Source organism: Camelus ferus, chromosome 10 (assembly GCF_009834535.1).
Source record: "Camelus ferus isolate YT-003-E chromosome 10, BCGSAC_Cfer_1.0, whole genome shotgun sequence".
Lineage (NCBI taxonomy): Eukaryota > Metazoa > Chordata > Mammalia > Artiodactyla > Camelidae > Camelus > Camelus ferus.
The window spans coordinates 41,483,367-41,510,050 of NC_045705.1; the positions used below are offsets into that span (position 1 = coordinate 41,483,367).

At 47.6% G+C, this 26,684-nt stretch overlaps 3 protein-coding genes across 4 annotated transcripts in view; 2 read left to right on the forward strand and 1 right to left on the reverse strand.

Moving 5' to 3' along the window:
- Nucleotides 1–880, forward strand: part of CCDC81 (coiled-coil domain containing 81) — a 57,172-nt gene extending 56,292 nt beyond the window's left edge. For both annotated transcript variants that reach the window (XM_006189546.3, XM_032488832.1), the window contains one exon: nucleotides 501–880. In XM_006189546.3, the coding sequence (XP_006189608.2) occupies nucleotides 501–582 (82 nt within the window). In that variant the 3' untranslated portion in view covers nucleotides 583–880. The remainder of the gene's footprint in view (nucleotides 1–500) is intronic.
- An 11-nt stretch (nucleotides 881–891) lies between these two features.
- Nucleotides 892–2,300, forward strand: LOC106730240 (protein tyrosine phosphatase type IVA 1-like). The gene is given in 2 exon segments (XM_032488853.1): nucleotides 892–1,476; nucleotides 1,478–2,300. Coding segments are annotated over 2 exon segments (504 nt in total). The 5' UTR covers nucleotides 892–1,351; the 3' UTR covers nucleotides 1,857–2,300.
- A 3,371-nt stretch (nucleotides 2,301–5,671) lies between these two features.
- ME3 (malic enzyme 3) overlaps nucleotides 5,672–26,684 on the reverse strand; it is a 171,557-nt gene continuing 150,544 nt past the window's right edge. The window contains 7 exon segments of the mRNA XM_006189539.2: nucleotides 5,672–8,896; nucleotides 10,312–10,410; nucleotides 13,590–13,763; nucleotides 14,305–14,447; nucleotides 15,017–15,122; nucleotides 16,869–16,982; nucleotides 17,237–17,334. Coding sequence (XP_006189601.2) covers nucleotides 8,735–8,896; nucleotides 10,312–10,410; nucleotides 13,590–13,763; nucleotides 14,305–14,447; nucleotides 15,017–15,122; nucleotides 16,869–16,982; nucleotides 17,237–17,334 — 896 coding nt within the window. The 3' untranslated portion in view covers nucleotides 5,672–8,734.

Below are 26,684 nucleotides of genomic sequence, written 5' to 3' on the forward strand. Positions count from 1 at the left end.
AAATCATTTCGATTTGGAACAGTATCTTAACCATAATAACTGTTAAGAAGTTTTAACCACAATTACAAATTTCCAAAATAGCGGAGGGGAAATATGGACCTTAATCCAAAAGAAATAAAAAAGGATGAAAAATACAGAAATACGTCAAAGAGCACGAAATAAGAACAAAAATAGATGAACAGATAGCAATATGTAATGTAAAACAGTGAAAAAAAAAGAATATAATGTAAATGGATTAAATTCTTCAGTTAAAAAGATAAAACTTATCAGACCAGATTGAAGGGAAAAAAAAAAAAGCCTAGCAATATGTTGTTCTCAAGAAACAGAGCTAAAATATGAAGCCGACGGAAGGAGATACAACACAGTCAACGGACGGGACTCTTCTTCCACTACCTACCCTTCCCTGCCCTTCTTGACCCACCCTGTCTCTTCAGCCTCTCCCAGACTTCGCCCGCGCCACGCGCACCCCCAAGTCCGTCCTCAGCCTCTTTCCTTCCTAGGAGGAGGCGGGGAGTCGAGGATGCTGAAGCTCCGGCGCTTCTCCCTCCGCCAACCGCTTCACTCCGGCGGCGGCCGCGGTGACGTCTGCCGGGGGGCGGGCCTCACGCCCTCGTTCTCCTCCGGTTCGGGGCCCGCCCCGCCGCGATTGGTGAAGAGGAGCTACGTCACTGCGGCTATAAAAAGGAGGGCTTGTGACGCAAGAGCGCCTGGGCGCACGCCGATTGGCTCCCTGGAGGCCGGCGCTCTGTGAGCTCGGTGTCCCGCCGCCGCGGCTCCACGACGACCAGTACAGCTCCCTGCTCTGCAGCCGACGCCACCGCCGCCGCCTGTGTCGCCGCCGTGGGACCGGCTGTATGATTAGGCCACAGTCTCTAATGAGTACACTAACTCCTTACTGTGGTTTTCTTGGTCACGCATTTATGGAGTTCCTGAAGGGCCCCGGAGACTACCGCCAGGCGCAGCACGACCTTTATGAGGACAAGTGAACTGAAGAAATTCATTACTACTCCACCAAGAAGCCCCCGTAAGAGCGGTCATCCTGGACACAGAAGTGTAGGACTGGAGTCTGCAGAGCATTGTGCAAGAATTCTGACCTGGATGGGGTAAACCTCGGTGCTCTTCCTTCCCACTGACTCAGTGTTACTGAACTGAAGGATGGCTTCTTGTTAGAAGGCGCCTTTAATTTCCCGTTAGTCCCAATTTCATATCCAGAGCATTGAGAATTCTGAGTGGGGCATATTGAAGTAGACTTCAGTTCCTTTACATCATTTCTGCATTCAAGAATTTAATTTTTTCTTTCGTAACCGTATAGTGGTTTTGTTTGTTTGTTTTGTTTTTAAACTAAACTAACATGGCTCCACTGAATTGCCCAGCCCCTGTGGAAGTCACATACAGGAACATGAGATTTCTTATTGCACACAATCCAACCACTGCAACCTTAAACCAATTTATAGAAGACCTTAAGAAATACGGAGTTATGTGAAGCAACTTATGACACTGCTCTTGTGGAGAAAGAAGGCATCCAGGTTCTGGATTGGCCCTTTGATGACGGTTCATCACCGTCTAACCAGATTGTTGATGACTGGTTAAGTCTTGTAAACATTAAATTTCGTGAAGAACCAGGTTGTTGCATTGCTGTTCATTGTGTTGCAGGTCTTGGGAGAACTCCAGTGCTTGTTGCCCTAGCACTAATTGAAGGTGGAATGAAAAATGAAGATGCAGTACAATTTATAAGACAAAAGCGGCGTGGAGCTTTTAACAGCAAGCAACTTTTGTACTTGGAGAAATATCGTTCTAAAATGAGGCTGCGCTTCAAAGACTCCAGTGGTCATAGAAACAGCTGTTCCATTCAATAAACCTTGGCTGCTGTTGCCTTGGAAGTGGAACTTGAGACAGGACTTAATTTATCGTACGTATTAGCCAACATATAGGCTTAATGAATGACAAGTCTAATGGCGCTTCCATAGGAATACTGAAAAGCCACAAGCCTGACAGAATTGCAGCCTCTCAGTTCGGCTTACTACTATTCCCATGCCAGAAACAATATGTAAGAACTTGAGAGATTAGGTGCCAAAATACTCAGCACAATATCTGTATATTTTTAGTACCATACAGAATTAAAATCTTAGGAATTATGAACAGCACTATTAACTGTATGTGGTTTATTCCTTCAGTCATCTTAAACATTGCAAATAGGACCCATATGGTTATTTGTCTGCTTCCTTATGTTTACTACCCTACACGTGTACCAGGATACATCAGGTTTGTGCAACAATCGATTTTGTTGGATTCTTACCAAGACTTATGGTGATTATTTAATGTCTTCATATAAATCTCACTTTGTGCTGTTATGAAAACCTCCGTTTTGAAAAAAACACATCTCTGGTTGAAAGTTTATGTAAAATATACATTGTACAGGAGCCATGTGTGTAATGTCTTCAGACAAAAAAGTCTTAGCCCAGTGTTTACACGTGAGATGCAATTTTAGAGGGGAGAGCCTGAAGACAGAATGGGAGGAGGCTATGAAATATTTCTAGCAAAATGTTGCCTTTGCCTTGTGCAGAATGTATAGAATAGGTCCTTTTACTTACTAAACTTTTTTTTAAAGGTAGAGATACTTTGTGGCCAAAACATTTCTTAATTATAAAATTTCTGAAGGTCTTATAATTCTTTGCCATACCTATTGGAAGTTGTTTATTAACTATTATTTTTGTTTGAAGTGTGATCTTTTTTTTCCTGGTCTTTCCAACCAAAAAAGAAGTGGGTTTCTACTAATGAATTGATCAGACATCTGTTATATGATTTTGAACTGTGAAACTTAATAGTTGGACACTTGATACTTTGTTTTATCATGTAATTGATAAAATGATGGTATGTATTAATGTTAGTTCAATCATATATTTATAGTGTCTGGGAATACAGTTCTGTAGGAGAAATAATTTATCAGTATTCACCATTCACCATCTAGTACAAGAGCTTAAACATCTAAATAAATAATGACTTATAAGAGAGAGACAGAGACTTAATCTAAGCAATATGGTATAACTGTGTTAGTAAAAGTAGAAACAAAGGCATTATGAGAAAGAAAATCATTACTTAATGTTTCAATAGTTTCAATTCACCAGTAAGTTATAATAATTCTCAACTTTATGTATCAGATAACATTGGTTCAGAATATATAAAGCAAATATGGAGAGAACTGTAAGAAAAATGGACGGGTTTACCATAGTGATAGGAAATTTTACTATTTTTCTTTCAGTAACAGATCAAATCGATAAAAATCAGTAAGGATATAGATTTGAACAAAACAATTAACAAGCTTGATCCCATGACCATGTAAGGGCCACTGCATCCAGTAGTGAGAATCCATATTCTTTTTAAGAATATATGTAATATTTTATTAAATTTGACTATATTAGGCCTAAATAATTTCAGCAAATTTTAAAATATTTAAATCACAAAGGTAAGTTTTCTGACTATAATTCAATTAAGTTAGGAAAAAAGTTAATTAATCATTTGGAACTTTGAAAATCTGTGTCTAGAGACTTCCACTTCTATATAGGATGTAGTAAGTCGTGGCAGCCCCAAACCCTCCTGCAACAGCCAGAAAAATATGGATAAATTACAGAAGCATTTAAAGGCATGTGAGAACTGTGAAAGCAGCAAGGATTAGGTGAACAGGAATTCCAGAGAGGAACGCGCTCTCCTGAGGTGAGTGGCCACTTTGTTTGCTGGGGGCATTTACTGATTCTGGACAGAGACTCAACAAGGAGCCTCCACAAGGCTCAGGCTTGGTTCTTGCGCAGGGTCTCTACTGAGGGAAAGAGAAACCCAGCAAGGCTTTTGATGGTCATGTGGGGCTGGTGCAACAGAATGGAAACTTGAGAAGCTTGTCTAGTTACCTCATACTGCAAGTTGAGCTCTTCAGGAGACAGGTACTGAATCTGGGGTTTGCATTTGGAGGCTTACTGGGAAATCATCTCAGCAACACTTGTCAGGGAGCAAGAGAACCAGGGTACTGCAGAAGAAGTTGAATGGTGAAACAAGAGTGGCCTTAGCCAATCTCCCAGGGACCTCTGAGGCTGGGATAGCTATTTAGAGATGTCTACAACTGTGGCAGGAGGGTTGGACCTTTGGGCTCGAATCAACCAGTCATTGGATGCACGCTGTCCCTGGGGATGAGGGTGTAACCTTGGATGAATCATCTTTCTGCAGTCAAATGCAACCCTCAGGGAGGGATGCAGCTGTGAGCCTGCAGCTGATAATAATCCTGGCAGCTGGGGGGATGAGTGTTTCAGACCTTTAGAGGGATCTGGGTGGTACAACCACAGCATCCACTGTACTAAATGACACTTGCTGAATTCTGGGATTGTGTATGAGAGGCTGGGGAGTTAGAATAAAGGCTTTTAAAAAACATAGGGAAGTCTCCCAAAGAGGCTCAAATCCTCTCCAACACTTACTTTTTAAAAATTATAGCCATTCTGGTGAGTGGGAAGTGGTATCCCATTGTAGATTTAATATGACTAATGTTAAACATCTTTTCATATTCTTCTTAGCCACTCACATATCTTTCTCAGTAGTATGTCAATTCAAATATCTTGCCCATTTTTTCAATTGGGTTTTTTTTTTCCTCTTCTTGAGTTGTAAAAGTTCTTTATATAGTCTAGATCCAGTGCCTTTATCAGATATATAATTTGTAAATATTTTCTCCCAGTCTGTTATTTGTCATTTTTTCCTTGATGGTATATTTCAAAGTGCAAAAGTATAAACATTTGGTTAAGTACAATTTATCAGTTTTCTCTTTAATGAATCATGCTTTTAAATTGTATCAAGAAGTTTCCTCAGTCACAAAGATTTTTCTGCTATATTTTCTTCTAGAAATTGTACAGTTTCAGCTCTTACATTTAGGTCTATGATCCATTTTGAGTTAATTTTTTACATGGTGTGAGGTAAATGTCTATATTCTTTTTTTTTTTTTTTTTGGCATGTGGATATCCAGTTGTTCAAGCATCATATGTTCAAAAGACTATCCTTTCCTCCATCGAATTATCTTGGTAGTTGAAAAATCAATTTACCATGAATGTGAGGAATTCTCAATTCTGTTCCACTGATCTATATGACCACACAGTCTTGATCATTTATAGTTTTGTAGTAAGCTTTGAAATTGGATCGTGTACTTTGTTCTTTCCCCAAAATTTTGGCTATTCTAGGCCCCTTGCATTTCCATATAAATTTTAGGATCAACCTGTCAATTTCTATTTTAAAAAAAAAGCCTGCAGGGGCTTTTCTAGATATAGTGTTGAATTTACAGATAATTTGAAGAGAATTGCAGCCTTGACAGTACCAAGTCTTTAAATCCATGAATGCGGAACATTTCTCCATTTATTTATATCTTCTTTAGTTTCTATCAGCATTGTTTTGTAGTTTTCATTGTACAAGACTGGCACCTCTTAGTTTGCTTAAGTATTTTTTTCTTTTTGATGCTATTGTGCATGGAATTGTTTAAAAATTTTATTTCTAGATTGTTTGCTGCTAGTATGTAGAAATACAGTTGATTTCTGTATACTGACCTTGCTTTCTATGACCTTTCTAAACTCATTTATTAGGGGAGAGAGGGAAGGAGGGAGGAAGAGAAGGAGGTGAGGGTGAGAGTGATGCACGTGCTGTTCTGTTTCTACTTGCAGGGTCACATCATCTGTGAATAAAGGCAGCTTTACTCTTTTTTTTTTTTTTCTCAATCTGGATGCCTTTAATTTCTTTTCCATTCTTTACTGAACTAGACTGTCCACGTTGATCAGAAGTGGTGAAAACACGTTCCAGATCTTAGGGAGGAAGTACTCGTTCTTCCCCACTAAGTATGATGTTAGCTGTTGGTTCTCCATCAGGTTCAGGATGTTGTCTTCTATTCCTAGCTTGTTGAAAGCTTTATCATAAGTGGGGGATGAATATTTTAAAATGCTTTTTCCATATCTATTGACATGATCTTGTGGTTTGTGTCATTCATTTTATTAATACCATGTACTATGTTGGTTAATTTTTTTTTTGTTTTATTTATTTATTTATTTTTTTACGGGGGGTAGTAATTAGGTTTTTATTTACTTATTCACTTTTTTTTAACAGAGGTACTGGAGACTGAACCCAGGACCTCATGCATGCTAAGCATGCACTCTGCTGCTGAGCTGTACCTTCCCCCCACGTTGTTTAATTTTTATACATTAAAACAATTTTGCGTTCCTGGGGTAAATTCTACTTGTTGATTGTGTGTAACTGTTCTATACTGATAGATTGCTTTTGCTAGTGTTTCCTTTAGGATTTTGCATCTATATTCATGAAGGACATTGGTTTTCTTATGTTGTTTTTACCTGGTTTTGGTATCAGGGAAACACCGGTATCCTAGAATGATTTTGGAAGTGTTCCGTCCTCTATTTTCTGAAAGAATTTATGAAGGATTGGTTTTATTCCAACTTTAAATATTTGATAAAATTCACCCATGATGAATTCTGGGCCTGGGCTTTTCTTGGTGAGAAGAATTTTAATTACTAATTCAGTTTCTTTACTTGTAGGTCTATTGATTTCTGCTCTAATCTTTGCTTACTTTGAATTTTGTTTGCTTTCTCTTTTCTAGTTTCTTAAGGAAGAAGTTTATGTTACTGCTTCGAGAACTTTTTTTTCCCTTTTTTTCTGAGATCAGCATTTAAAGCTCTGAAATTTCCCTTTAAGCACTACGTTAGCTATGACTCATTTGATTTGATTTTTCTTTACTCAATTCAACATACATAATTTACCTTGTGATTTCATTTTTGAACCATGACTTATTTAGAAATGTATTTAATTTTCAAGGAGTTGGAAATTTCCAATTTCCTTTTTACTGTTGTTCATATCTAATTTAATGATAAACGCTGTCCAGGAAGACTTCCTGGAGCCAAATGCATCTGAACTCCAATGATGGATGACGTCTCCAGGCAGAAAGCTGGGGTGAACTGAAATGTAATTGGTAAAGGGCAGAGAAGCAGAGGGAAGGGCTTTCCAGATAGAGACCAAGCACGTATAAGAGAACAGGCCTGAAAGCGCATGTGTTCAGCGCGAGCAAGATTTTCCCTGTAGCTGGAACAAAGGAAATGTAATTTGTATCTTCTTGCTTTTTGACTTGGTCAGTACAGTTAAAGTTTGTTAATTTAGTTGATCTTGTCAAAGAACCTGTTTTGGTTTCACTGATTTTCTCTTCCTTTTGTATTACATTGAGTATAAAGGAGGTGTAGTTGGGGTACAGAGGCAGTTGTGGGATAGGTTGTAGAAAAGTTAATGTAAAAGGCTCCCTGGTGTTCAGATTCCAGCTTCACACTTCAGACCCTTTTCTGAAGAGGTTCTCATTATCCATGAGTCCACGGATCATAGAACAAGGATGTTTTCTCAGGATAGTCTTGTCTGAGCACCAGCACCATGGAAGCAAATGTTGGAAGAATAAGACCTGGGCAAGGGGTGACTGATGTCTCTGCTAATTACTCTTCCAGGAGCCCCGCAGTCCACCTAGCCTGTCACTGCGAAGGTGGCCATACAGGACCTATTCATTGTGGGCAGTGGGGATCCTGAGGCTGAGCGGGCAGCAGGGGTGGGCAGTGGCGGGTCACTGGGCGTGGACTGTTTCCTGTGTTACACACTGAAGTTAGAGGCTGGATGCTGCCATCTCAGTAGATGTTAGGAATTTAGCAGAGTCTCTGACTGTGGGCGCTGCAGGCTCGTCTCTCCCACCCCACTCCATGGTGTGGGCTCTGCTGGACATGAGGGAGGTGAAGGCTACCACTGCACTTGGTCTAAGAAACGCCCAGGACAGACTGACACCATTCTATAAAAAAAGCTCAAAGTTTGTTGAATTCAGAGAGTGAAGGGTGGAAGAGAGTGTTCCAGAGCCAGGAAAATGAAATCCTCTTCCCTAGGACTCCCCTTGGAGCTCTTCCCCTCACAGCCTCTCTTCCTCCTTCCTCCTTGGTGTGCTGACTCCTCCCCACCCACATTTCTCTGGTTTTCCTTTTGGTAATAACCAAAAAGGAATGCCTCATACTCAAGAACCCACAGGGCAGTGACTATCTCTGACTTGGGAGCTGCCTCCAGCCACTCAGCTCCCACACCCAGCTGAGTCTTAAAGGGTGCATTCTCCCAACAGACTGCACTTCCTGACGGGTGAGCCATGCCTTCTGGCCAGTGGCTGCCTTTACATCCCTCATTCTGCCGTTAACCTTACCTATCCTTCACTCCTGGGACTCAGTGCAAACACTGCCCCGCCGATGCCTTCTCTTACATCCTCATAGGACATATCCCCTCCCTTTTTTAAGCACCCTTGACCTTTACCTGTAGTTCTTGCATGGACTTAGCACTTTCTCCCTTGTGGCAAAATGAATTGTGTCCGTATCTTCTCAGTCCCTCTACAAGACCCTGGACTCTATAATACAGGGAGAGTTCTAGGCAGGATTCTAGATTTCCCACAAGGTCTAGCCAAGGTCTAGTTGGCCATTCATAGATGAAGGAATTCTTAGGAAGTCAGAAGAGGGTTATAGAAAAGTGAACTCAAGGCCTTCAGGGACAAGGCTCTCATTCGCTGTACACCTGGGCATCTCCCCTCACACCAGAAAGGTTCAAAGGAAAAACACAGTGACGAGGACGGCCATTTTGGAACCCATTTATATTGTCAGCGTTACTCTGGGCTTCATGCAGCCCCACACCAGCCTCTCAAATTGCATCAGACATTCTGAACATTCATGGCTTCCTTGGGCCAAGTGTAGCTGTCCAGCGTAAAGGAGTCATAGTCTGGAGTATAGACCAGGGATCTTACAAAAGCCTCCTTGTCCTTGGGCTCTGGGTAGTAGGAGGCCAGGTTGTGTTTGTACGCGAAGTCGAGGACCTAGGGAAAAATACGTTTGACTGAGGACCTGGGTCCAAGGCTGAACCTGCCTAAAGGCCCTCGCCTGGGAGCCTGTGGGAGGGGAGTAGACCCCGAAGCGCCAGACGCGTTCCTCTTATGAGTTGTGGCCCATGAAGCCACTGAATGGGAGGGATTTTGAGTTTTCTGCCTAGAAAGGAAGCTGTGACAAGTGGAATAAACACGGGGCCAGGATCAAGAGGCCTTGGACTAAAGTCTGCTTCTGCTTCCACCTGCCTGTGGGTCCTCAGCTATGACACTATCCTTGCTGAGCCTCAGTTTCCTGATGTGTAAAGTAGGGGTAGTGAGAACTTTCTCTGGCATGGTGGAGAATAAAATTAGGTAGCAGGCAAAGTGTTCAGTACCCTGACGTTTTTTCTCTCCTAAATGTGGCTTGAATTGGAAGAGCAGCCTGGAACATTGTTTTCCGGGTATTAGATTTGGCTTCAGAGGAGCATGAATCTAAATAGTCCCCAAAAGGGAGGATCTGGACAGGGTGGAGCTGGACTATAAGCTGGACTGTTGGTCTCGAGGGCTGATTCTGGATCCTGCCCTGGACAGCTCTTGGGGAGCGCACGCTGCTGTGCAGTGCATTTTCTGAAATTATTCATAAAACTTACAGGACATGTAAAAAATATATTAAAAGAAACAATAGTATAATAAACCCCCATGTAGTCATCATCCAGATTTAACAATTATCAATGTCGGGCCAGTCTTTTCTGCACCTTGTTCTGACTCTTGGAAACCCCATCATCTCTGTACCGTCATCTATTGGGCGACACTTTTACTTGGAATCGTCTGTGAACCCGATTGCCCCATGGCCCAGCCATTCTGAGAGGAAGGGGAGGCGTGAGCATCTCCTCTGGCTGGAAAAGCACTGAGTGTAGTAGAGCTTTTTCACTGTTCTCGTTTAATCCTCTCTAAACCTCTGGGAGAGAGGAATTCCTGGCTACTTTGGAAAAGAAGGAAACTGAGGCTCAGGAAAGTGAAGTGACTGGCCTAGGGTGACTGCAGCTGACTGGCTGAGCTGGGACCCAGAGCCTGAGCTCCCTCCATGGTATTATGCAAGTTGACCTTTCTGTGTAAATGGGCACTTATGATTCATTTAAAAAAAATTCCACCCACATTCTGGTCCACAAAACCAGGGACACTGCTGACCTTTCTGCCTGGTGTTGGAGGGGAAATCCAGAAGCCTTCCCAGCACTGCCCTGAGTGGGTGTTGGGGTCGGGCTGGAGCTCCAGGCAAGAGTTTGTCACCCAGCCCCTGGGGTGCATGCAGCGCAGCCCACGGAGCTCAGGGTGCTTCCATAGCTGCTGTCCCCACAGCCCCCTCCAGTCGTATGGAGGAAAGTTGGTGAGTCTCACTGCCCATGTTAAGGGAGCAAGATGTCCCTTACTTTGATGGCGATCCTCAGAGACACGTCTCGGATGGCGCTGAGTGGTGGGTACAGTCTCCCCTGTGACAGGTGCTGCTCAGAGACCTCCTGGGCAATTTGCTGGGGAGAGAGAACAGAGGGGAATAAGCTGAGTTTCTGCCTTCCCAGAAGCAGCCCAACTCAGCACACCAGACTCCCCTCCCCCTCCCTGGTGGCCAGTCACAGCAGCTTCCACTGTTGTCTCTGCCACCTCGTAGCCCCAGGGGAGCTTAATGCTTGGCCTTAAGCAAGGACACAGCTTTCTGTCTTGTGAGACCAGCTGAGGCTTAAAACACCTTGAGGCTCTCTGAATTCTAAGTGAAAATCACTAAGGCCAAGATGAACAGACTCATGACCTGCAAAGCAGACTCCGGGATCTCCCCTGGGCTGGTCAGCTTGTTGCATAGGGGTCCCTGAGTCCCTCACGTCCTGAGTTCCAGCCTCTTCCGCACGCTCAGTAACATCCTGGGTGTTCACGTAGGCCACCCCCCCACCCCACCCCGCAAGCCGCCGCCTCCGGCCTCAGGCACTGGTGCTCAGCCAGCCTCGCAGAACAGCCCCTTTAATGTGGTGCCTCTGAGTTCGCTCCCACCTGATCTTCTTGTGCCAAACTTAGATTTGGGAAAAGCCCTGGTGCGCTCTGAGAACTCTGTGTCCCGGAATGGACAGGGAAAGGACCGGGTCTTGCCCCAGAGTTTGGCAGACATAGGGGTGCCGGCCTCCCCCTCTGCTGCCTCAGCCTCACGCTCCTCCCTCTCCTTTGTTCATTCGGGCAAACGTGCACTGAGCTCTACCATAGCCAGGCTCTGTGCTGGGTGCTGAGATCCACGTGAGACGCCTCAGGCTTTTCCTTGCCAGACACTGGTGTCAGTGCACAGCTAACAAGCCATTGTAGCAATTACAGCAGGGTGAGTGCGAGGAGAGGGGACACAGAGGCAGAGAGGAGGGCAGGGCCCAGTCGGCCATGTGCAGGGAAGGCTTCCCTGTGACATAAGCTAGGCCCTGAAGGACAAAGCATGAATTACTTGAAAAGGGGTGGGGGAACAGCACATGCAAAGCTTGGGAGGTAAGAGGGAGCACGAGTTTGGGACTGTGAAAAAGAACGCTGGATAGGCTGATGGTGGGGGGCGGCTGAAAGGCTGGAGAGGAAAGGAGGGTCTGTGATGAGGTGCCTTGTATGGAGACCGTGGGAAGGAGTCTGGATTTTCCTGTAAGCCTGTGGGAGCCATACAGAGGTCTGAAATTAGGAGAGAGATGGCCTGGTCGGTGCTTCGAAGGATTCTCTTTGTGGAGGTGTAGAAAATGGACTGATTAGGGAAGCAGGGTTTCCATGACTAGATCTGCGGCTAGGAAGGTTACCCTGCAGAGTGAAGAGTGATGATGGCACGGTGTGTGGGGTCCCTGCTAAGACGCTGGGCACTGCTAATGCTCTGCTGCGTCTCGGAGTCAAAGTGCCTGGGGCCATCCTGGTGCATCACTCACAAGCCAGGTGACCTTGGGCATGTGACTTAAACTCCGTGCCTCACTTTCCTCATCTATCACATAGGCATAATCACTATATTTCACAGGGCGGTCAAGGTGAAAGGAGATAGTGCGTGTAAACTTGTATTACTTTTTTCACAGGAAAATCAAATTCAGCTAATTCAGCTTAAATTATCTTAATTTAAAAGCACCCTTTTCAGAAATATAACTTGCCAGGCCTTTGAAGACCAGACTGTCAGGTCCTGAAGGGGAGGGGCTTTGTGCTGCTCATAGCAGGTGATCAAGAAGTAGATTGAGAAGAGGTGCGTGTATAATTCATGGACACTGTTCACAAAACGATGGAGCTGAACTGTCCCACAAGGTGGATGGGGCTGTGCTGATGTCTCCTGGGGTTGCACAGGAGGGCTCTCCAGCCTTGTTTCTGCACAACAGGGGAGTGTGCTTTCAGGCCAGCTCCAAGCAGGAAGGGACTCTTCTCGTCCACTGGGGATTTCAAACAGCGCCGCCCACAGCGACACCCCCACCAGTCGTAGAGACCAGAAGCAACACAAACACAAAATATTCAGATAAGAGGGACAGAGAACCACAGCATGAAGCCGTCGCTGGTGTGCACGAGGCTCAGGGGAGGCTGACAAACCTTCCCGAGACATAATAAGAAGGAACATGGTGCATGAGGCAGTTCCCTATGGGACTCACAGGAGCAGGCTGCACAGGGCCACATGGAAGCCAGTCTCGGGTCTCACTGATTCTGGGCTCTCACCAGTGCTGTGGTGAGGGGGAAACGCAGGAGCACGTCAGACATCATAGGAGGGCCTTTAGTGCTCACCGGGGTGTGTGTGTGTGTGTGTTGTGTGTGTGCTTAGATTTTTGGGGGGGGTTTTTGTATGTATATTTTTTATTGAAGTATAGTCAGTTTACAATGTTGTGTCAATTTCTAGTGTACAGCATAATGCTTCAGCCATGGGATAAATATATGTGGTATTTGTTTATAGTTACGATTAGCTTAACCTCCCAACAGAAGCATTCCTATGCCTTGGTTTCCTTCGGGGGAAGATAAGTGTGCAGCCCCTGGCAGGCAGTAAGCACCTGCTGGACGCCAGCCACCGTGACTGCTGTTATTAACAACCAGTATTATGAATGTGGGCTGTCAGTCTTAATGAATTCTTTTACTGTTTTCACCATGCTCAGTAAAGAGCCCTTCTGAGAGCTTTTCTAGTAAGATACCTGGAGCAGGTGCACCCCACATCTCCACATCTGTACCCAAGATACGGTATGCCAAGAGCAGGTGAGCCAGATGTGCAACCTCTGCCCTTCCTTACAGAAAGCTGCCCTAGTAGGGCTTATTTTGCTACCAGTTGCCCCAGTAATTTGGCCAAGACCCATGGCTGGAAGGTGCTATTGCTTGTCATGGTCTATGAGCCTAGGTTTCAGGTGGTTCTGGTGGCATCCGTGTTCTCGGCAGGCATAAGGGTACTGCTGAGGGGCAGTGAGCAGTACAGGGCATCTTCCCTCCCTGCCAGTGCCTCCTGCCAACAGCCCCTCCCACTGACTATTCCTTACCCGCCCACCTTAAAAACCCTGTGTGTGTTTTGAGAGAAGTTCAAGTCTCAAGTGACCTTGGGAAGAGCTTGAGGTTCCAAAACTGTGAGGAATCATTGCCGGGGTTGGGGACAGACAGTTAGGAGAGACAAGAGAAGGAATCTTTGGGGGCCAGTGTAGGACCAGGTGTAGCTCACAGGCCCTACTGGGAGCACGTGAGGGAGCAGGGACAGTGATACCTCTGCTGTCAGGAGGAAGATCTCGTCGGGGATGTGCCGGATCCCACCGGCCATGACTCCCAGAGCCACTCCAGGGAACACATAGGCGTTGTTTCCCTGCCCGGGAATGAAGGTCCTGCCGTCTTCCAGAGTCACGCTTTTAAAAGGACTTCCACTGGCAAAGATCCCTCGGCCCTGGGGGCAGGAAGAAAACCAGAAATGGAGCTTGGAGACAGGTTTCAGGAGTAACGGTGGCCTAGTCTTATCTCACCAGTGTTGACCCCTTCGTCACCTTCTCCTAAAGGCTCAGCACTGTGCTGACCACACTGCAGGTGCTGAGAGCACCCCTGTTCATTTGACCAGAAAGCTAGCTCCCACTGAGTTACCTGGCAGCCAAGAAACCGCAGAAAGGTGAAGGTGTACCTTTTTAACCTGTCACTTCCTGAGAGGGTCAACCCAAGACATGACAGGTGTGTAAATGTCCTAGAGTCTACAAGGGCCTGGGTGGGGTGCTGGTCAGAGCTCTACCTTAGGGGAACCCTGAGCAGGGCTTTGGAGCCAGGCCTGGGTTTGGGGGCCAGCTCCACTCCTCTTTCAGCTCTGTGACCTTGGGCGAGTTACTTTTGAACCTGTTTGCCTATCAGCCCCGTGGGGATGTTCTTCACCCTCACAGGGCTACTCATGGTTATTGTCACTGTGTCCTCTCAGCCTGGGGAAGGAAGGACTCCCCTCTGACCTCGGTGACCTGGTAGCACTTCTCAGCCGTGCACTCAGCCTTGCTGGTGGGGTTGCTCAGGGCAAAGATGATAGGGCGCTCGTGGAAGGAGGCCATGTCCCTCAGAATCTGCTCCGTGAAGGCTCCTGCGATGGCGGCAACACCTACAGGGAAAAGCGGGGTAGTGGGGATGCCTACTCTTTACCAACACCCCGTTCCTCTCCTGGTGCTGCTGGTGGGGAACCAAGTACAGCACGGACAGCTCAGGTGTCTTGGGGATGGCATCTGCCAGAGGGACGATCTGCTTGAGCTGGCTGAGTGCCCTTTAATTCGTAAGGGACCACTGGTCCACTTCAGGCCCCTGCCCAGTTAACATGCACCTGTGAAGGCGTTCCTGGGCACGGCCCTTTCCAGTGGGCTGCTCCCCGAGGACAGGGAGTGACGCCAGGGTCCCCTCCTTGGGGGAGGAGTGCTCACTTCATCCTAGTTAGAGAGGCCAGCCTGTGCCTTTTCACTTTACGGTATAATTCTGCGTCACCAAGCCCACCTCGGTGCCTTCGTTCTATGGTTTTTATACAGTAATATCTCAATAAAAGTTTGTAGCACTGAATGGGACAAGAGGGGAAAGAGCTGTGTTTCCATGGGTGCTTATGCCTCTTTGCTGAGCCTCAGTCTTCACCTGCAAGTCAAGAGGGTTATCTGGGCTGGGCAGGGGGCCGCCCCCTCCTCCTACCTATGATGGCTGTGGGCTTCACCAGCCTCACCACCTCCTCCAGGGAGTTCACTTCAGGGTGGTCTTGGGCAAACACCTCCTTCTCATGGTTCAGGTGGCTCCTCCCCTGCAGGGAGAGGAAGGACATGATGCAGCTGTGGTGGCGAGAACCGCTGGGCAGGGCGTGGATGCACCTGGGGAGTGTGAGAGCACTCCCTGCAGAGCCCTGGGCTTCGGTCTGCGCAGTCTCACGCCTTGGGGCCCATCCTCTTGATCAGAAGCTAAGATGGAACCTAAGGACTTTAAACGCGCGCGCGCGCGTGTGTGTATGTGTGCTCGCGCACACCTTTCTTTAACCCCAACCACATATGGAGAATCCATAAAGACTTTCTTTGCGCCACTGGGGTCCTGGCTTCCTGGGCCAAGACAGAAAGGCTCTGAGGAAATGCCTCAGTCTGACCAAGACTCTCGGCCCCGAGACATTTAGCACACAGGCCAGGTTGAGGGATGGGGGCCTGAGTCACCCAGGGTCAGGGAGCTAATGTACTTGACAAGAACCATTAACCTCCCTATAAATAAAAGCAAGCTGGGATCCAGGACACCCTTGCAATGGCTGGCTGCACCCAGTGAGCTCCAGATTCCTTACATTTCTGCAAATAGGAGTCAGTGAGTGACAGGCTGGTCAACATTCCTGCTGACTCAGCTGGCCTCATGAGAACCAGAATGAAGACGTCTGCTTTAAGAGACCTCTGAGGAGGGGTGAGCTCAACAGGTGAGCAAAGTGATGTTGCAAGGTGGGCAAGAGGCAAGTGTGGCAGACCCTGCCTGGGCCTGGACGCCGCTGTGGAATGATCTGGAGGAACCTCCAGGTCCCAGTTCCTTCCCCTGGTCATCTGGCTTTACACAGAACAAAAGGAAGGTCTGCTTCTGCTGAGGGGTCTCTGCTCTTCTGGGTTGAGAGCCTCACGTTTCTATCTCTGTCTCTTTTTAAATCTCTCACTGACATTCTGTGTTAGTGAGGATTTGGGGAATTAAAACATGGAGCTCTGAATGAAGTCCAAAAGGGGGAGGTCATCCAACTGTGCCCCTCACCACACTGCAGTCAGAAGCTGGACTGTCTCTCTCATTCATTCCTTCACTCACACCTCAAACATCATTATGTACTTATCACATGCCAGGCACTGACATCAAGACTATGCAGCCGAGGGGGAGGGAAAGAGCTCAGTGGTAGAGCGCATTCTTAGTATGCACGAGGCCCTGCTGGGTTCAACCGCCAGTACTGCCATCACAAAAAAAAAAAAAAGGAAGAAAGAAAAAAGACGATACAGCTTAGTGGGGAGGGAGACAAGTAAAGGGGCAACAGCCCTACGACGTGGTAAGTGTGCCACGAGGGGGGAGGGCTATGCCAGCATATGTGCAGGAAACCCACTGAGACCTAGATGCTCAGGGAAAGCTGACTCAAGGAGGTAACAGAAGACAAGGAGTAAACAGATGGGGTTGAAGGCTGAGATTGGGCACATGGAAAAAGACAAGGGCCTTTCAGGCAGAGGAACAAAATATGCAAGGATGTGGAAGAGCGAGAGCACGTTCTTTTTGGACAGCTATGGTTCAGTATGGCTGGAGGTTAGTGCAGGGCAGGACAAGGTGGGAGATAAGGCTACAAGGAGCACACACATCCACATGCACAGTCAAAGCTTGTGGACAAAGGCAAATTAGGCTACTTTGGGATGAGTCTTTTGCTTTGGAGATTGGGACACTGCCCTCCTTTTGCTCTCTATTCTGTCTGAGCAGTTTGCCCCCTGGAGGTCTCTTCCAGCCCAGTTCCAGTAGCTGTGGATGTCAGGTAACCTCCAGGGCTCCAGACTGACAGTACCTTGACAATAAGCCCCTTGGAGTCCACCATCCAGATCTTCCTTGTGGCCTCTGCCTTGGATACACCTTCTTTCTCCAGGGCCATGACAAGGAGGTGGGCGATGCCCATGGCTGCCTGCAAGGTGCATGTTTAGATAAAAGGCAAAAAGTGCTCAGTGTTTATCAGATGCTTCACCAAGATCCTCCCTTCTTCCCCCGCTGCCCCCAAGAGGCCCAGTTAAGTCCTGGCCTTGAGACTCCCCAGTGTTGGGGCCCAGGCTGCTGCAGGGATCACAGTGCACCTGTGCTGTTCCCCCTCCTCAGAAGCCCAGAACACCTCCCCTCCTCAATGCTCCTCTGCCCGTTCTTATTCTTCCCGACAGCACCTACCTCACCGGCACCTTGGAAAACAAACACGTGATTGGAGAGCTTGTTCTTGGTGATTCGCAAAGCAGCCAGGATCCCGGCCACAGCAACGGAGGCTGTGCCTGCAACAGAGTGGACTGAGATCAGCCTCTGGCCACTGGGTCCCCTCCCCCAGAGAAGACGTGGGCAGAGCTCCCACACCTAGGACCTGTGGCAGCACGAGCAACTTTCCTCAGCCCTTACAGAAGTCAAGCCTGGAGGTGTGCAGGTTGTCAGGCAACTCTCTTTGCACGATACCTCCATGCACTCTTTTGCAGATAACTGTTATTTCGAACAAAACAGCTCCTGGATTGCTACCCAACCCTGGCAGAGAGGATCAGAGAGTCAGGTGCTGCTGTCACCATCATTCCTGAATGAAATAACAAGGTCAACTATAACGAAAGCCAGTACGAAGTGTGAGCCTCACAGAATGATTTGTTCAAGGAATAAATGGATAAAAAATGCTAAAAATGAGGCTGCAAGCTAACCATGAAACATTAAGTGACCACATGACCCAAGCTGCCTGTCTTATCCAGCGAGTCCTAAGACTGGCTGCGCCCCATGACATAACCACCACCAAGTGGCTTGAACATCTCTGAAGGCACAAGTAAGCTGCATGAGCCGCTGGCTCAGACTCATTTGACACCTGCTCTTGCTGCATGACTTCCTCTCCCTCAAGCCACACCCAAGGCCTCACTAGGAATTCCTTTTGACCAGCTGACCGAAGAGAAAAAAAACTTGGGCTTGGTTTGCAAATTATTCTTAATGATATGCTGGTATCACCTAGAAGTGTATGGTTGTGGCTTCATGGCCTTGAGAAAAGGTAGCCCTCCAGGGAAATGCTGAGGGAGCTCTTCCAAGTGGACATGACCTCAAGTTGTAAATCTGGTGGCCCACTTTGGCCCAAGAGATGGCTAGACCTGCAGTGATTCATGAGCAGCTGCTAACGGTTCGTCTAGCATTAGGGGTCCTGCTGGGTTCAACCCCCAGTACTGCCAGCACACACACACACAAAAGGAAGACAGGGACTTAGAAAGAAAGAAACAGTAAGATTGGTGATGGAAGGGTGTGTGGGTGGATTTCTTGGAAAAGGTACAGAGTGTGAAGATATTTGTGCCCCATATGAAAGCTCACCAGAGGGCTTAATGAGAATAGGTTCTCAATAATCAGGTGTATAAAATAGCATGTCCTGTGTATGCCAGTCAGCATCTTTCCCAAGCCATCTAGGGTTTGCTCAATTTAGCATTTAGATAACAGAATTTTCAAATGTGATTGTGGCTGAGTTTTAAGAATAGTTAACCCTGCCCAGAGATGGGTAGTGCGACCATCTTCCAGAGACAAATATGTTGACTGAAAAAATAAAAGCACAACATGAGAGTTGTGAGTTAAGTTTTATTTGGGCTCTAATGAGGACTACAGTCCAGGAGACAGCCTCTCAGACAGCTCTGAGGAACTGCTCCAAAGAGGTGGGGGGAGGTCAGTGTATGTGTGACTTTGGTGAAGGGGAGATGTGCAGTCAAGCACACCCTTTGGCAGAAGATTGCTGCTAGTCACATGAGTCACATGAGGAGCAGATGTCTCTGTTAATGGTTTTAGTGCTTTTTTCAGATGTGAGAAGATTCAATAACTTAGGTTCATAAACTCTTCTCCTGAAAACATCTGAAGGCCTGTTCTGCCCGTTTTCCCAGAGCACAGAGCGCCTCATTCTTGATCCCTGCCCTGAACTCCTTGCAGGGTGTGTTGAAGGTCAGCAACTGCAGTGGCTAGTGGCTTTATTCTCACAGAACCAGATGGAGAGCGACAATCTTTAGTTGGCAAATAAAATGACCGTAGAGACTGCCTCTCCCCATTTCGGGGAGAAGGTGAGAATGTTTTCATTTGTTAGAAAGATAGCTGCGTTTTGTTAGAGTTGAAATACCAATGTATAGAACAGTAATAATGCTGAACAGCCAAAAGAGTGGATTCTGCCAGTTATTGTCTGCAAACCACTTTTCAGCTTTACCAACTGGCTCTATGATGGGCTCTGCCAGTAGGGGGTGCCAGACGGAGACTGAAAGGCTAGATGACAGGAGGGAACAGTTTTTTCAGCATCATCCCTGCCTTGGAAGATTGCTGGGTAAAATGTACGGCATTTAGTTAAATTTGAATTTTAGATAAACAACAAATAATATTTTAGTGTGTGTTCCATGCAATATTAGCATAGATATTCTAAAAACTGTTATTTGTCTGAAATTCAAATTGAATTGATCATGAGCATTTTGTTTATGCTAAATTTGGCCACTTCATAACCTCGCTTCTCACCCTTACAGCAGCAGTTTGTTCCAGAGGCAGCAGCTGAATCCAAGTTTGCAGTTTGTCCATCACTTACTTAGAGGACTAGCCTCACCGCGCGCCCCTCAGAGACACGAACACTAACCAGCTGCCACCTCGTCTTCCCTGTGTCCCCCGGCCTCAGGGGCGGGAGCAGATCTTTAGTATATCTTTCTGGCTTTTCAGTTCTTTAATACACAATTCACAATTCTTTATGTCGACTCTTCTGTGTTAGAGCAACTGATGTGGACCCAGATCGACAAGAGTCACGATAAAGTAATCGCAAGTGGCAATGCTAAGCCTCTGTGATGGTCAAAGAAACGGAAATTGAAGTGGGACTGCTTATGGCTTGTTAAAATTGTGCAAATCAAAGAAATTGATGTTATCTAAGGCTGGTGAGGGAGCAGTGCAAAAGTTCCAGCCCACATTCCATTTTAAAGAGCTACAACCCTTTTTAGAAAACTATTTCCTAATATAGACCAAAGGCATAAAATGTTTTTACCCTTTGACCTTATGCTTCTACTTCTGGGAATCTATGCATGAAAAAAATCCAAAAGGTATGTTGTAAGATATTTACAACAGTGTTATTTATAACACAGAGAGACTGGAAATAACAAACAGCTAACAAAGGAGTAATGGCTAAGTAAGTTAGCTAGTGTAGACAGCAGAATACTGCAGCCATTAAAAATGTTCATCATGAAGATGATGCTGCAACACAGAAAATAATATGAGGGTGGTAACTAACATCAGATATTGATCTAAGTGCTTCATATGCCTTAATGTAAAGACATTTATTTAATCTAATTGTCATCCCCAGTTTATAGACTGGGAAAATGAGGCACAGAGCAGTTTGCTGAGTTGTCCAAGATCATTTAACAGAGTGAGGCTTTGAACTCAGGGAATCAGCCTCTAGGGCATGTGCTCTTAACCCCTAAGCTATGCTTCACCAAGTTAGTTGGAAGGAAGAGAACCTCAAAGAGTCTACATATCATGATTCTAATTGTAACAAAATACATACACAGAATCTGGAAGGAGCTACAAAATACTAATGGTTGCAGGGTGGGCGTATGAGTGAACTTTCTGTTTTCTGTTTCCGGTTTTCCACTGGATGGAGAGCAAGTTTTCTGCTCATCTGATTCTATTTCAGGACTGCCTTCTGCCTCCTGAAAGGAGATGTACAAAGCATACGACACCAGGTGGCGCTAAAGACATTTCACCAGAGACCCTCCCCAAGACTCCGCATTCTTGATGGGTCTTTTCCTTCTGGGGTGTCGAGTCTCTTGTGGTTAGAACCTGCGGGCTGAATAACAGCTTACCCACAGAAATTCAGTGCTGGGTGACGGGTGTGACATCTAACAATTGTACAGATGAGGAAACTGAGGCCAGAAAGAGGCGGCAGCTTGCCCCTGTCAGTCACCAAGTTGGAAGTAAAGCAGCTTCCACCCCCGCACGGTCTGTGCAGCTCAGACAGCTTTCTTGACTCTGGAGTTGAAGGCAGCAGGAGCGGCATTATGGGGTTTCCCTGGGGGAGACCTGAGGGGCGGGTGGTAGTGGAGGTGGAGGGAAGTGAACATAGGTGGTGAATGTACCTGTTCAGCTGTGACTCTGGAAGGGGTGAAAAACACAAAGCAATAAGACAAATGATAGGAAAGAGTTGAAAATTTCAGAAGAATACTGTGGCAACTGCCGCTTACTGACTGCTCTCACCGTGACCCTGGCGCTGTGCTACGCATGAGCTTGCCTGCTTTCATTTGCTCATTTAATCTTCATGACGACAACTCTAGGAAATAGGCACAAGTGAGCGCCCAGTCTTTTCCCCTCTCAGAAGTGGAAAGCGTGGTTCAAAGGAAATAGAAACGACTGGGAGAGAACTGAAGCCGCTCACCACCAAGTCTACAAAGCCTCTGCCTCCTGTCCATATACCCTGCCTTCCCTCCTGTTGCATGGATGAATGGTCCCTGCTCTGGGCTCCGGCCACCTCCAGGTCTGTGCTGGACCCTCCCGGTTTACCTACTCAAGGAATTTGTTTTGTAATTCTCCACTTTTTTCAGCATCCTCAACTGCTCCCTCTCTGACCACAGCATACAAATATGTCATATTCCCGTCCTCAGAAAGCCTCCTCTGGACCCTATGTCATTCCCACTCCATGTCTTATTTCCCTTTTTAGCCAAACTCTTCTAAAGGGCCGAATATACTCACTTCCTCCATTTCCTTTCTTCTTGGTCTCCCTGAAACCCAGTCCCATCAAGTGACCGTCCCCACCTCTCGTCAGTGTCACCAGGACCTCCAGCGTGCCAAATGCAGCGGTCAGTCCTCAGCCCTCCTCTTCCTTGACCTCTCATCCTCATTTGATACTGGTGCTCGTTCTTTCCTCTGGGAAGCTCTGCTCTTGGCTTCTGGAACCCACACTCATTGGCTACCTTGCTGGCTACTTCTCATTCTCCTTTCTGGGACCTTCCTCTGAGGCCATCCTCTGAAGTGGCAAGTTACCCTAATCACAGACCAGAACTCAAGAGGAAAAAGAGCAGCTCTTAAACCCCAGACTATAAAGTCTGGCAAATAAAGTTATCTCCATCATTAACTTCCATTTTGAGGAGGGGAGGCCTTGGGTAACGTATTAGGGATTTAAAAATAGAGAGGAAGGAAGCTGCTTGGCTTTCTGGAAGTAACCACTGGAGAAGCCTGGGGGTCCAGGGATGTGCTGCAACATAGGCTGTGCCCGTAAATGTCATGGGCAGCTGAAAGCATGGCTGTTCCTCACTCATGATGAAAGAAAAACAAACTTTCCTTTTCAGAGGGAGTTTTCATAATTGCATTTCCTGCAAATTGAGCACTGGAGGGTGTAGGCTCAGAAAACAGCACAAAAGGACAAGCTGAAAATGTTTCTATTCTGCTTTTAATAGTCCCAGAAGACAAAGTTAAAGGGGTTTCCATTCTAAACAACAAATTATCAGAGAAAAGGGAAAGAACTAGCTGTTTCTCAGATGAGGCAAGGCTGCTTGCTGTCTTAGGCCATGAGAAGGACAAGGAGTTAGGCTTGGCTGGGGTCTGGCCAAGGGGGCTAGGGAGCCCTGGGGCCGCGGGGGTCGGGCATCCTCAGGTATAGGGTCGGGCCCGCTTTCATGACCCCCAGAGTGACTGTCCCACAGCAGCCAGCTGCCGCATCCACTTGTCCACGAGCAGGTACCGAGGGCCTGTTCGGGGCTTCGCGGGGAATACGGACACACGCGGCCTTAGATTTATAAGGATGACTGCAGCGGTCTCGTGTGATGTTCAGAAAATTCAAGCTCCCCTTGTTGGATCCCAAGCGAAGGCCTTCAGGATGACTTCAACCTTATTTCTGAGTCATGAGGGGAATTTTCTGGAGCCTTTGGACTCTGGAGAAGGCAGTTCCTGGTCCACAAAGAAGGCAGGGTTAGGCTCGTTCTTCCACAATCTGGAAGAAGCCAGAGGGAAAAATTACCATCGTCTTGGCTTCTTCAGGGGATTTAACTGATGCAACAGGCTAAGGCGGAGGTCTCAGAGGAGATGCGATGAGACGCAAGAGGAGACCCCTGGGAATCTCAGGGCTGGGACAGTGGAGAACAGCCTCACAGCACAGGCTTAGTGGAAAGGAAGGTTCTGGGGACCGAGGAGAGGTTGAAGGGGCAGGGGAAGTTTCACTATGGGGCAGAGAGAGCGAAAAGGCCAGGAACTGCCACTCAGTGTGTGGTGGTGGTGGGGCGGGGGCAGCAGACCCCCGACAGCTGGAAATAATCCCCCCGGGTGTCTCATAAACAGGACAAACCAGCCAGGACAAAGACTTCAGAGCTGGGAGTTCCTCCCCGTCTGCCCCTCTCCCACCGTGGCATCTGAGCCCTGGGGTATTTTGAAGTATTCTGCCCAGTGGGTGGTCACTGCCCAACATGACCCCCAGGTCCTGGGGAAGGGTGGGACCCTCCCGGGGCCTACGGATCAGGTATAGTCTTGGGTGAGGCCCTGGGGAGGTGAGGTTTGAGTCCTCTTATCAAGAACAAAGAGAAATTAGCCAAGAGCAGAAGAGAGTTCTAGGCAGAGAGACCGGCACGTTTAGAATCACAGAGTTAGCAGAAAAGTCACAGAACTAAGTAATTCAGTGGCTGGAAGAATAGAGTATACAGGAAGGTGGAGAGAGGGGAGGTGGGGCCCTGTCTCCCTTCTCAGGCTCCCCCAGTCCTGCACTCACACTGGTCCCTCTCCTCACCTCCACCAAAGCCTCTCTGTTTGGGTCTCAACATTCCTCCCCCGCTGTACTCATGTGTTGGGAGCCCCTGTGCACCAGAGGTAGCAGTCCTCGGCGCCAGACCTGCGTACTGCGACACGCGTGTCCCTGCCTGTCCATCTCTACAGTCCTCACAACGAGGGTCATGGTGCAAACGCTTAGCACATCAGCAGAGGCTCCATCCAGCCTGAATCAGCGCTGGCCTTATGAAAGCATCCTGGCCTCCTGGTCTTTCTGGCAGTGCTGGCTGATCATCACTGGCTGTGAATACAGACCCATTTTACAGTCAAGGAAAGAAGGCTGTGAAGACTCAGCCACTCAGCCAAAGCCTCAAAGCAGAAAAGTGGGGATTCAGACTCAGGCGTGTCTCAACCCAGTGTCTGACTGTGAAGTTCTCTGGCTCACAAATGAAAACTGCAAAGTGTGAGGGGTGGCAATGGCCTGACATAGCACAGGGCACCCTCACTGGCTGTCTGCTCTTGGGAACATGGCAGGACTTGAGGGCAGTGCGGATCCAGGGAAGGCTGGTGGGGCAGGAGGACATGCTGGAGGGGACAGGCCAGCTGGGCTTTCCTGTCCCCAGCCACACTGCGTGGGCAGCTGGCAGTGGAGGCTCCCAGCGCTCACCAGGCCCGCAGCGCCCTGGACCTGGCTTCTGGGGGAGGACACAGCTGGCCTGTCCTCCAGCACGACCATTCCTATTGCTGTTCCCCTTGCAGGTCTCTCTCTCTCCCCCAAAGAGCAGGGATGCTTCCCTGATCCCAGCTGAAACAACAAGTCACCTGAGCCTTTTCCAAAATTCCTGAAGAGGCTGCCAGCGGTGAGTCAGTGCACCGGCAGCCCTGCTCACCGGGAACCAGCCTGGGGCGGCTGAGGCCCTCTGCGAGTCCGGGCGGGGGTGGAGGCAGAGGAGACCCTTCACCCTTCCCGCGCTGGGGGCCCCACCCCGTGGTTGGCGCTGCTGGGAGACAGTTCAAATCACTGCGTTTGGGCTGGTGGGGACCCTGAGGCCTTTAGTCATATCTTTTCTTGTCCCACGAGGACACGAGGCTGGGCTGGTGTTCATTTCATGTGGGCAGCCTGTCCCAGCCCCCGCCATTGTGGGGTTCCAGAAGATTCTGACCATGGGTCCTGCTGGGGTGGACTGGGCCCGCCCCAAGCAATCACATGGGGCGTGGGTTTGGTGTCTGTTTACCACTGTGATTCCTCCCGCCCTCCCCCCTTTCTCCCAACCTTCTCCAGTTCTGTGCATGCAGGCATTCCTTTTCTATTTTTGAGCATAGCTACATAGCTTTATGTTTCTTTTCCTATTTCTCATTACCTTGGATTTGGAGGTAGAGGGGTCAACTCTGGCATGAGTTTCATCTTCCATGTTGCCCATTAGTCCCAGAACTCCTCACCAGTCTTCTCATTGCCCACTTAGCAGTGAGAATACACATCACAGGCTTGTGGTCCCAGACCACTAACCAGCTGCTGACCTCACCTTGAGGTCCGTGGAGGGAGGGGAGAGGTGAGGTGGGCAGGATGCTGGACAGAGTGACACCCACACTCATGAGGGGTCTGGAATTTCATTTTCAGCAAAGAGACTCACTGCCCTGCCTCACCCACGGGGGAGCACAGGGAGCCCAACATCACGGAGAGAGTGGAAAGTTCTGAGGCGCATGACCAGGGAGCCGGCCAAGGGCTAGCCGGCCGATGTTTCCATCAGGGCTGCAGGCACATCCCTGCCTGCTGGGTGGCCAGTGTGGTGACCGGTGCTCCCGGACAGCGCTGCCCTGTCTGCAGGGTCCCCCACTTGTCTGGGGGAGGCTGTGCTAGCACAGCCAACGCCTGTCACAGGCTCGTGCCTTGGGGCCAGGCGGACAGAATGGTGACAGGCTGGGGAGGTCAGTATGCCCCAGTTTCCCTTTCTGGGCCTGCCCTCTCTGGGCACCTACCTCTCAGGCAGTGTAGTTCTATATTTTGATCTCAATTAACTGTGCTCACCTGCCTCTTGAAAATGTATAACCAATACAAAAACATCATTGATCACATTTCTTTAGCTCTTAATATAAACCACAGGAAAGGAAGAGGCATTTAGTTTTTTGATATGAGTACAAAGTCTAGGAACAGTATGGTGAGTGATGATAAACTTGCAATTTAGAGTCCAAATGTTAGGTAGTTTAGATAGAAATGAGCAGTGGGCAGGGGCAGAGGAAGGGGAAGGGAACAATCTAGAACACAAGGAACCTGAGCTGTCAGTCAACCAGAGTGCAGGGAACCTGAGTTATCAATCAATCAACAACCAATCAATCAACTAATCAATCATCACGAAACCAGGATATAAAACCAGGAAAAACAAAGGAACGGCGCCATTTTTCCCCTCTTGGCCTGGCCCGCCCCCAGTTCTCAGGAGTGTACCATCTTTCACTATTTTTTTTTTACTTCACTAATAAAAATCTTGCTTATATCACACTTTTTGTCTCTCGTCAAAAAATCTTTTTTTTCGGGTGACTAAGAACCGAGGTAGTTCTAATTTTCCTTTCCCTGGTAACACAAATACCTGGATTCAAATTTCAACTCTGCTCTTACTGGCTACGTAAGGTAGTTACTCTCTGTGCTTCTGGTACTTCCTTTATAAGCCACGGTTGGTGATATCTGGTAGGATTAACATGTAAAGTGCTTAGAACCGCCGTGCCTGATGTGTAACTAGTATTTGGCTCTAAACCTTAGCTCTTTTTACCTGGGCTTGAATCCTCTTGGATCTACCTGACTCACTTGATGAAAAGTTACGACCTCTTTTGGGCCTGATCTGCAAAATGCTGTCCAATCTTTAACTCCCAAGGACCAATACCTGTCCGCCACCAATTCGTTCTTTTTACCTGACCTGGATCCTTGGTTTGA